The sequence below is a fragment of the Nicotiana tabacum genome, chromosome 20, assembly GCF_000715075.1.
Source record: "Nicotiana tabacum cultivar K326 chromosome 20, ASM71507v2, whole genome shotgun sequence".
In the NCBI taxonomy this organism is placed as follows: domain Eukaryota; kingdom Viridiplantae; phylum Streptophyta; class Magnoliopsida; order Solanales; family Solanaceae; genus Nicotiana; species Nicotiana tabacum.
Genome location: NC_134099.1, coordinates 100,012,265 through 100,023,968, shown reverse-complemented (window position 1 = coordinate 100,023,968; position 11,704 = coordinate 100,012,265). Strand labels below are relative to the sequence as shown.

General features: G+C 35.6%; 1 protein-coding gene across 2 annotated transcripts; it reads right to left on the bottom strand.

Annotated features, from left to right (window-relative positions):
- Positions 1–4,717: 4,717 nt before the first annotated feature.
- LOC107831211 (cyclin-D3-3) lies at positions 4,718–6,527 on the bottom strand. 2 transcript variants are annotated; one of them, XM_016658953.2, is made up of 4 exons: positions 5,856–6,527; positions 5,561–5,762; positions 5,349–5,479; positions 4,718–5,184 (listed from the first exon to the last, which is right to left on the bottom strand). In XM_016658953.2, the coding sequence occupies exons 1-4, from the start codon at positions 6,315–6,317 to the stop codon at positions 4,966–4,968; spliced, it is 1,014 nt and encodes a 337-aa protein (XP_016514439.1). In that variant the 5' UTR covers positions 6,318–6,527; the 3' UTR covers positions 4,718–4,965. The 2 variants fall into 2 exon arrangements, with proteins under 2 accessions (XP_016514439.1, XP_016514438.1); XM_016658952.2 differs by having other exon boundaries at positions 5,349–5,482; positions 5,856–6,513.
- Between the last annotated feature and the right edge of the window lie 5,177 nt (positions 6,528–11,704).

The following is an 11,704-nucleotide window of genomic DNA, read 5'->3' as shown; positions in this document are numbered from 1 at the left end:
CCGTATCTCTTTTTCAAAATTATTGTGTTTATGCTTAGCTGAAAATCTATCGAAAATAACATATGTATCTTTACAAGATAAAGAATAGGTTGTGTACACACTCTAACCTCCCTAGATCTACTTATGAGATTACACTAGTATATTGTTATTTCTAGTGGGGAGAAATTCAAAAATAGCCAGATTTACAAGTGGTCATTCAAAAATAGCCACAGTTTCAAAAGTAATCGAAATTTAGCCACTTTTCATGTTAAGATAAATCTGAAAGAAAACACTGTTCAAAATCCGGAAAAATACTCTAGTATATTATACTAGAGTTCCAGTATACTATACTGGAGTTGAGTTCCAGTATAATATACCAGTCTAGCATAATATACTGGAACTTTCCGCCTGTTGGAGTTCCAGCATAAATATGCTGGAAGTTCATACACAGGTGCACCGATGTCCAGTATATTATGCTGAAACTTTCTGTGTTGCAGCAAAATAGTGACTATTTTTCAATGACTTTACAAATGCTGACTATTTTTGAATGATCAGTCCGGAAACTGGATAGCCCGTGTTATTTTTACTTGTTAGTGTTGTTGGGCCCTTTCCATTAATATTATGCAGCCCTAAAATATTCCCTATAGCCAGAAATTTCAATGTACATGTTATATGATAGTCTCAAATTTTAATTAAGATTTACTTAAACACAAAAGTTTTTACTTTATTACTCCATCTTTTTCCTATGTACTTCAATTTAATATAACCCAAATCTTCAAGCTGGACAAATCAGAAATTCAGGAAAAAAGAAGCAGCAGCTACTACAGCAGAATATATGCCAGAGAGGAAACATTAGGTGAAAGTAGGAATTATTTTCAGAAGCTGGACTCATATGCTTTTGACTTATGGCACAATTATTATTCTACAAATGATAGGAACTGAACATAATAAGATAACCACTTCATTATATTACTTACTCAAGTACAATAATTATTCTACATAAGATAGGAACTACAGTCAGTTTCTCTATAATACCATCCCTATATAACAACCATTCACTATAAAAGTCAAGTTTTCTTGGAACCGATTTTTATATTATGTAATAATATATGCTTTTTATAACAACACTTCACTATTGCAGCCAAAAAAATCGGAACAAACGAGGCTACTACAGATAAGTTTGACGGTAAACATAAGATAAACAATTCATTATGTATTTCCAGTACAATAACACGCTTTGTCAGCACATAAAAAGAACAAAACAAACCAAAACAAAACAAGCCCAAGACTTCAGTATCCAACAAATGGTTACAGATGGATTTCAGTTCTGCTGAATTGAAATACATGAATCTTGACGAATAGTTAATCACCCCTTTGAGGGGGTTACTAGCTTGTCCGTACTTAAGGAGATTTAACTGAAGGAGATTTAACTATATATATTTAACTTTTAAGTGACCTCATTGTGTAAAAATAGTTTGCACTAGGGGTGTACAAACCGAACCAGTCCTTTAAAATTAAAGCTTAAGCATATTAATATCCTCAAATTTCAAGTTCTCATTTTACTTATTGCAAAGTGTACATGGATCAGTGAACCAAACTACAAGGATTTTCCCGCCACAAGTAAAAGATAATGAAAAGAAAATAATGTGCCGGAAAATAGCACCTCTTTTTATGGAGATATATTCAGTGCTTAGACTTTAGAATATTAATGTTGATGACTAGGTCAAAAGGATGACCACCTAAATAGCTCTCCAAAAGAAGAGATGTCTTAATCAGGAACCAACTCTCTTACCACTACCAACGTTTCAAGAGAAATGAACAGGATCCCTTCACTGGGGGGGGGGGGGGGCAAATCCTTTTCAAGAAGATTGATGCACTATTATGAAAAAGTAAATTTAGATTTATATTTGACGTGCTTAACTTTAGTCTCTTACCATGAACTAACACTTTTAAAATTATAGATTCAAAATTATATATTTTTTAAAATTTTAGTGATTTATATACACACACACACACTCCGTGCCGAAAATAAGACCGTCCGAAGTGGGATTTGAACCGCCAATATCACTCATAGTGGTGCACTCAACAATTATTGCACCATAGGAGTCTTTGAGCATGGGTGCACGCACATATATTTAAGTAATTTTCAAGAAATATTACATTATTATACATGGTTTAGGGAGAAGATTATGGGTTCACGTGAACCCATATCCTAAGACCTAGATACGCCAATATTTCACCTTAACCACAGGTCTCTACTTTGAATCCTGAAAATAAAAAATATTCTTCTAGGGAGCGTTTAATGAGTCTTACACAACACAAATTCAAATTAATCGAATTCTAATACGAGTATTAGATGCGGGCAAACCCAAAAGAAAAAAAAAGAACTCTGATACTCCCTCACATTGTGTCTCGCTGCAATCCATTTCTTGGCATTGTCTTTTCTTCTTTTGCTGTAAGGGTTGAAAACACTAAAGTCCATTCTCTTCTAACTACCAAAAGCAGTGAACAAAAGGACCAACAAAGACACATCAACCAAAATCAAAAGATATTGTCCCCCCAATTTCTCCATTTCCCACCTTTCACCTTTTGCACCTTTTTCTGCGTGCATATTTTTTACGGTGAATCTAATTGCATCCAAATCGTCTTTTAATCTTCTATAAGCTCACCCTTTACACCTTTTAATATTGCAATACCTTCTTCTTGGCTTTTATGCCACTGCTTTAGAACTTTGCCCTTTTTTCTTCTCCCTCTTTTTCTTTTTTTATTTATTATTACCCTCCCCTTTTGATTCCCCTTTGATAATACTTTGTTGGAGGTATTGCTCCTTTGATAACTCGAACCCATAATCCTGGAGTTGTAAGTGGGGTGCCGAGTATTGGAGTTTCGTTTCTCGAACCCTTTTATCCTCAATTTATTAGGGATTGGAATGTAGTTATAGTAATTTATAATTGTGCTTAAGATTTATGAGGATTTAACCTATATACTCTGGCAACAAGAGTTAATATTATATTGTTTGTGTAACTAACAAGTTTTAGAGGGTGTTTGGATTGACTTTTCAACTAGTCAAATCAACTTTTAAGCTCTTTTTATCTTTTTTCAGTGTTTGGCAAAGTCAAAAAGTACTTAAAATGAGTTAAAAACTGCTTAAAACAAGCCAAAAGCAATAAATTGGGTAACCCCAACTTATTATTTTTTTGGCTTAAAGACTATTTCTACGGAAAAGCTACTTTTTAAGCCAATCCAAACAGGCTCTTAGCATATTATCTACATTTTATTTTCTAGATAATTAGTCCCACTTGTAAGTTAGTTAGCGTCAATCTCATGCCTTGTCATCATATAACATCGTAGATTTCGTCACAAAACCTTTCGCTGCCTAACCCTTAGAGGAGCTAGGTCAACCAGGAAAATATTTTACAATATCAATATATAGATATCAAATAGTGTTCCGTCATTCACGCTACTTATGGTGCGATAGCAAAATGAATTATATTATCAATTTAGAATAAATTTCTAGAGCTTTGTGTTTAGCTTTGAAAAGGTGAAAGGAAAAATAAAAGAGGAAAAGTCATTTGTGATTCTTTATTTTGAAGTGGTAAAGAAGGCACATGCTAGATTTGTAGAGGGGGTCTTTTCTGCCACCAACAAGAGAAAAGTTACCTCATTTTTGTTTCTTTGATTAATTGTCTATGAATGAACTATAATTTCATTTCAAGACCTCAAATAGCTAAATCATTAGATCAAGATAATCATGATTCATTTCATGGGTATTGGTTAGCTAGCTCCAATTCCAACTAGCGCGGAGGAATGATCCCTTTATACTAAAAGGCATAACATATATATATCATTGGTTATTGCTAATTTCAGATTCTTGATATCTACTGAACAATTACTTTCCATGTTCTTAAATTGCTCCCCTTGATGCCTTAATAATTAAGTACATTTAGACTAACATAAACAGAAACTTAAATAGCTTTTCGATCCGAAAACAAAACCTTATGCCTTTACTTTCAGCCCTGTACACACATGATGTTTAAATCAAGCAACGCTAAGTGACAATTGAACTAAAAATTTATACAGATTAACCAAGTAAGAGAAATATTAAGTGTGAGTTCAAGTTCTACACACTTATAGTGTGACAGTAATATTCTTTACACCATAATGTTAAGTTGATATGCAACATGTAAGTATCTTTATAGTAATTACATGTTATATAGGTAAAATGAAATTTTGCATTGTTTGTATATGGCATAAATTCATTATATATATATATTTAATTATTAACTTGAGTAAGCTCTTTTAGACATCGCAATATGAAAAACAAAAGTCATAAAGAGACTAGCTCTTCCGACGAGGTCAAACCAAAAATATTGCAGATCCAACTCCCACAGAAATCAGTGGCCGACAACAACTTCTTCCTTCCACATGAGAACAAAATCCACCCTTTCCCCTATTTTGATACTTTTATCAATAAACATCTCTTTCCTTAAAATTAGCAGAAACAGAGTAATAAATTTCAATTCATGTGGTCATGAATAATGAAATACTGAACCCGTGAACTGATAACAACCTGTTATTCACATTAAAGCTATGCGAACATTCCACCCAAAAAAAAAGTTTATACAGAGATGCATAGACATGAAATTATTTTTAATACTCTGTTCATGAGAATTTTAATTTCCTCCAAATAAAATGCCGGCCATCATTACATCTACTGTCTAATAAGAGTCAGTTTTGATATGGAAAAAATGATGAGCAATTTAACTTGTGAATTGTAAGAAGAACATGCTGTTATTGGACAGAATAAATCCGTAGCTAATTGACTATCAATAGTCTTCTAAGGAATGATTAATCCACAAACAAATTTGAGAATCTATTGATTGACTGACTTTAGCTGCATGGTCTTCTCGACCTTCGCCACGTTACGAGAAAGCTCTCTCTTTATCATCTCGCGTCCAATGCAACATCCTTTTTCCTTTTCACAAACTACGTTTGTGTTCTAATCTTCTTTGACAATGGCTCTGGAGTTGAAGAAACGGATGAAGCCACTGCCCACGAGTCATCGGAGCTATCAGAACTAAATGACACATCCATAACTCCTACGGGACTTCCTGGCAAGGCACCAATTGACTTTCGTTTGTTTGAGTTGAAATCAATATTGGAAGCCACCTCCTGGACTAGCCTATAACAATCCGTCACATTGTCCTGTTTCCCACAATTTAAACGTTGTGAGTTGTATGTCTAACTCTATTTTTATATATATATATATGTGTGTGTACAAAGTGATAGAACCAAATTATTGGATCCCAACTAGTACAACGAATTGGAAAAAGATTTAAGACATGAATTAATAACTATAATATACTAACCTTTACTATTCCAAGTATACCCAAAAGTTGTTCTTGGTACTCTTCTTCAATGCAGGGCTCTATCCTATCAATGGCGTGTAACATTGTAGCAGCAGCCACAGCAGAAGGAAGATAGCACATGAATCTACAATCTGCTATTTTTTTTATAATAAGTATGAATAGTAAATAATGGAGAACGACCAAGTGTCAACATTTTCATATCATATGCTTACCAGTAATAGTGGATAGAAGCACCCTCTCACATCTTCTAAGTAATTCACAGCAAATGTGATTGTTGAATCCAAGCCTTCTGGAGAAGTAATCAAGAAATGAAAATGGGGTTACTGGATTCATCTTCCACTTGAGAGTAGAAAGTACCAATAGCTCCATTCTCTGGATTGTTCTTGGCTCAAATAAGTATCTTGATTCCTCCACCTAAATATCAAGAAAACACCAAATCAATAACCCCCAACATTCAATTTTTTTTTTTTAAAAAACAAGCATTGAAGATTTTCTAATATAACGTACTTGGAGATCTACAAGTAAAGGCACTTGAGTCTCCTCAACTTTTGCAGCTAAAGAAAGACAGGTCACAGCAGCAAGTTGATTCATCCATGGCTTTTCACTTTGTGACTGAAAGCTGAAGAGAAATCTATCAAGGTAGTTTATAGCAAGAATTGCAGTTTGAGCAGAGAAATTATGATAGGAAATGGCTTCAAGAATCCAATGAACTGCCTCCGTTCTAGCTACTGACAAATATGGATTGTTTATTACAACATTATACATTTGATTCTCTTGTTCTTTGGACATTAAAGAGCTTAACTCTTCCTCTTCCCATAACAAAGAAATTGAGTTGGGGTTTACTTCTACTTCCTCTGTTAAACAATTGCCTCTGTCTAACACGTCCAAACTTTCATCTTTGCAATACAAAGAATCTAGTAAAAATGGAAGCTTTTGGTGTTGTTGTGGTTGATTGTGATGGTGAGCCATCTTCTTCAGTGAAGAAGACGGATGGTTGAATTTTCATTTACTTCATTTGTCGTACAAGAAAAAAGCTATTGGATGAATAGGCTCATCTGAGCCATATTTCTCTGTCTCTCTCTGTTTTGTAGAGTTGGAGGAACAGAATAGGAGACTGAGGAGTGATATATAGCAGGGAAAGGTTGTATTTGGGTCTCCTATTACTTTTTCTTTTTTGGTTGAGTTCTTTTGGTTTTTACCCCCCAAAATGGTCCTTAATGCATAGGAATTAACTTTAAAGAGAAAATGGCAAAAATAGTGCCTTATGCTTTGGGGTAGCTTTAAAGTAGTCCTTTAGATATATTTTGAGCAGTTTTAGTCCTTTAGATATATTTTGAGCAGTTTTAGTCCTTTAAATTTACTTAATATGATCATGTTTTATCTCCGATAAATATTTAACAAATTCTGTTAGTAAGATTTGACGGAAAATGAGGTAAAAAGGATTCAACGGGAAGTTTAAACTATGCAAGTTAGAGACATATTCTATTTTAGCTAGAAGAGCATTTATTCAACGGCTACCGGGAAAGGAGCAATAACTCCAACAAAGAGATCAGAAGGGAACCAAAGAAGACGGGAATCACAAAAAAAAAGTGTTATTGAACCAGTAATTTTCTGTGCTAACAAGCTTTATGGAGCAATTGTTTAGATACACTTTATCATGTATTCTAAAATGACACCCTTTTTTTCGATATTTTTTTCAGGTTGCTAACTTAACAGTAAAGTACTTGATTTTTAAGTGCGGCTAGTCTTTTTTATACATATGGATGAAGTTAGGGATTTATCCATATTCTGTGTAAAGTTTGGAAGACTACGAGTGATACCGAAAAGGAATGAACGGTAAAAATAACCAGTACAAAGCAGTAGTAGATAGCATAAGATTGATCATACGCATGTTAATATTATTAGGTCAACTAAATGTTACATTGGGAATATGTGGTAACACTACGGAGATGATGAGTTGATGTGGAGGCTGACGCGCTTTCAAGCATTTAATTTTCAGCAGTAGGAGTATTAAACAAAGCATTGATGAACAAGTTAATTGATCCAATGAAGGATTTAATGCCCGCACGAATTAGGAAGCGCTTGTAAACTGAGACAGGCTGGGATATTATTATGAATCTATTAATGCATGATCAAATTTATTACCTAATGATGAGTCCAGCAACTTAATTCCTTGCCACATGCAAAAAGCAGAAACGGAACGGAATATTAACCCTGATAGCCGTCCATTTAATATCTTACATCAGTATATGTATAACTCATGTATATTATGTGTATATAACTATGTAGAATTAATATATAATCTATATATACCGGCTAGAAAAAGTAAACAGTAAGTATGACCGGCTACTTGTATAACAATCCCAAAAGGAAAAGTAAATTAGGGGCGTATTCAGTTGTAGTTATGAATTCACTTGAAATCATAATTTTTAGTTTTGATATAAATTTATTTGTGCAAAATTTACTGAAATTGTTTAAAATATTGAATTATGAACCCATAACTCAAGTTATGTGATGGGTTCAATAGAATGACACTTGCATCTAGTGTGTACTATATTTGGAGAGGAAGGAACCAAAGAGTATTCCAGAGTTCAAATTAGAATTTTTTATGAAACAAATTATCCAATAAATATATTGTACGTAGAGGATCGAACAATGCAGACAAGATTAGCTAGGAAATTTGATTAGTTAAATTTCTACCCTTAATTTTTGTGGTTGTAGTAGGTCGTCGTGGTGTAGCTATGAGATGATGTGATTGACTTCTATAGATCCTGATGTTGGGGCATTATGTCCAACAGTCAATTTGTTTTTTTTCCCTTACGTACATACAACTTTGATTGGTAATAAAAAAATTATTTACCAAAAAAATGTGATGGGTTCAATAGTTGAACTTTAGTCTTGAACCCACATAATCAATATTCTGCATCTATCTCCAATCGTTTCTTATGCAAAGTTCTTAAACCATTTCATCAATACGATAAAAGAGAAGATGGAAAAGAGGACTAAATGTGAACAGTTGACTATCTCCATCAGCATCACGCTAATGATTCTCACATTCTTGACTCCTTTTTGGTTTTAAGTGAGAAAGGAAAAAAAAAAAAGGTTACCGCAATGGCATAATTTAACATTTTCAAAAGGCTTTAACGCTGGTGGAATAGTCATGTATTCCTTGGGATCTCATCTTTTATTAAAGAATATAGAAAAGAGTGATAAGCCATAAATAAAGTTAAGAAGAGAAGAAAAGAAGAGAAACAGCCAAAAGTTGCTCTACATGCTTAATATAGCTTTCAAGGAGTAGACTCTCATCATCATCGGTCTTATTATACTATATGGTTATGCTCGTTAATATAACGAACATTGAAAAGAAAAAATATACTGTATTAATATTTATTCTTAAATGAATTGTCCAACTAGTAGTCTTGTAGTAAGTATATACTCCAGTATTAATTGTTTGAACTGCAGTACTCCTACAACCAGACATATTAGGCCTTGTCGTACTCTTCTCCCATTACCTTTTGCTCTGTCTTTATTTTCCATCCGGTTATATTACGTAGAGTCCGATTAATCTAGATTCGCGTCTTTCGTCCATAAATTACAATAGGATTCCACACAGTAATTTTCAAAGGTTTTCCGGTTCCCAGCGCATTTGCTTACTATATGTGTCTCTCTAGTCTCTACCGTTCTTTATATTCATTTCGGTCCACAATAAGTGATCAATTGCTTTTTTATTTTGGTTCAAAATAAGTGTCCATTTATATAATCAAGAAAGAATTCAATTTATTTTTACAAAATTACCCCCTTATGCACATATCCCTAAAAAGTTTTTTTACTCCTCACATTAAATATTTAATTAAGGGTAGTTTAGTCATACTAGGTATTTTTTGTATAGAATTTAGTATTTTCTTAATGGACGTGCCAAAAGCAAATTGGTCACTTATTGTGGACCGTAGGGAATATTACTTATACAACAACAACAACAACAACCCAGAATAATCCCACTTAGTGGGGTCTGGGGCGGGTAGTGTGTACGCGGACCTTACCCCTACCCTGGGGTAGAGAGGCTGTTTCCAAATAGAACCCGACATCCTTCCCTCCAAGAACTTCCCACCTTGCTCTTGGGGAGACTCGAACTCACAACCTCTTGGTTGGAAGTAGAGTTTGCTTACCATCAAAGCAACTCCTCTTGTCAAAACCTCTAGTTCAGAAAAACTCGAACTCACAACCTCCACCTCCGGTGTATATTACTTATACACTAGATAAGTAAATAAAGTTTATTCCCTGGATACGGTATTACTTATACACTAGATACTACGTTCCCTTCTCGAAAAAAATATTCATTCTCAAAATTCGAAGTAGAAACCGTGGAAAGATTTCAATCAGTTTACCACACTTTTCTGTGGCATATGTCCTACAATAGACATGATAAGTAAATCAATGTGTTGCGAGCTAGCTACTATTCTGCTATCATAAGTTGCTTTCTTTTCTTTGCTTTTTAGCTTCTCTTCTTCCTTCCTTCCATCCACTCTTTGGAGTAGAGTGTCACGTCCTTAGTTGTTAACTAAGTACACGTGCAGTACTTGACAACTCGCTCACGATCTTACACAACTTGCTCACATTTTTGCTATGTCAAGTCAGCCTTACTACACTCAAGATCGCTAAGAGAATGGAAGAAAGAACACAAGAGAATTGTTAAAGGAAGCTTTGTATTAGAGAGAATTTGAATTGTTTGCTTGATGAATTACAAATGAATGACCCCCTTTATATAGTAGTCTCCTAGGGGCTAGTGTGTAAATATTAATTATTACACAAGTCCTTGATATTTACAATATAAGGTTTTTTTCTAGAATTCTCTACAAGCCTAGAAGATTCCAAGGACTTTCCTAGCAAATCCATAAGGATCTATGTTCTTCCTAAGGAAATGTCCATACCTCTCTAGAATCTTCTCACAAATGCTAGCCTTCTCCTTATGTAAGCTTCCACATGACATTAATATATGCCAAATGGCGCCTATGTGGCATGATGACATGGCGAGTCATCACACTCTCCCCCACCTAATATTGCGACGACCACGGTGCAATGCTGCTGCATAAACTCTCGGATCTTATCTTTGAATTGCCACAAGTCTTCATATCGTTCCCACGTGGCCTCCTCCGGTGATTGCCCTTTCCAATGGATGAGGAACATAGCGGTGGCTTTTTGCCCTTGTTTTCGCCTGGCCTGGTAATCTATGATAGCCTCAATCTCCCGATCATGCGAGGCGGTGATAGTCATTGGTGCCCGACTTGATTGGACCCTACTCGGATCATCCTTATCTTCATGATATGGCTTAAGCATGCTAGCATGGAAGACAGGGTAGATCTTGAGATACGATGACATGTCAAGCTTGTATGAGATCTTGCCTACCTTGGCGATGATCTTAAATGGCCCCTCATACTTGCGAATCAGATTCTGATGCATGCCCTGTAGTGCCTTGAACTATCTTGGGTTAAACTTCACCATGACCATGTCCCCAACTTTATAGTATGTGGGACGTCGCTTACGGTCCGCAAACTTCTTCATCTTCTTAGATGCCTTATCCAAGTAGGACTTAGCAGTGTCGAGCTGCTCCTCCCATCCTTTGGCCATATGATAAGCCCCCAAACTCTTTCCCTCGAATGCGACTGGTAATGAATGTGGAGTTTGTAGTTGTTGGCCTGTGGCTAGCTCAAATGGTGTCCGCCCAGTGGACTCACTCCGCTACAAGTTATAAGAGAATTGGGCGATGTCTAGGAGCTTTGCCCAATCTTTCTGATGCGCGCTTACATAATGCCTCAAGTAGCATTCTAGTAAGGCATTGACTCGTTCCGTTTGTCCATCCGTCTGTGGGTGGAAACTAGTAGAAAAGTGCAGCTCCATACCAAATATGTCAAACAACTCTCTCCAAAAGTTTCCAATAAAGCGGGGGTCTCGATCACTAATTATATGCCTTGGTAAGCCCCAATACTTCACCATGTTCTTAAAGAACAGCTTGGCGGCTTCCTTGGCTGTGCAACCTGGTGAGGCGGGCATGAAGGTGGCATATTTGGAAAATCTATCCACGACCACTATAATAGTACCATAACCGTCGGACTTCGGTAGGCAAGTAATAAAGTCCATAGTTACGCTCTCCCATGGACGCTCTGCAATTGGTAGTGGCTCCAAAAGTCTTCCGGGTTGTTGTTGTTCAACCTTGTCCTGTTGACAGACAAGACAAGTATGCACATAGCACTCTATGTCATCATGCATGCATGGCCAATAGTAGACTGACTCAACCAGGGCCCTAGTGCGACGTTGACCTGGATGACCAACCCATATTGTGTCATGACTCTCCCTTATGA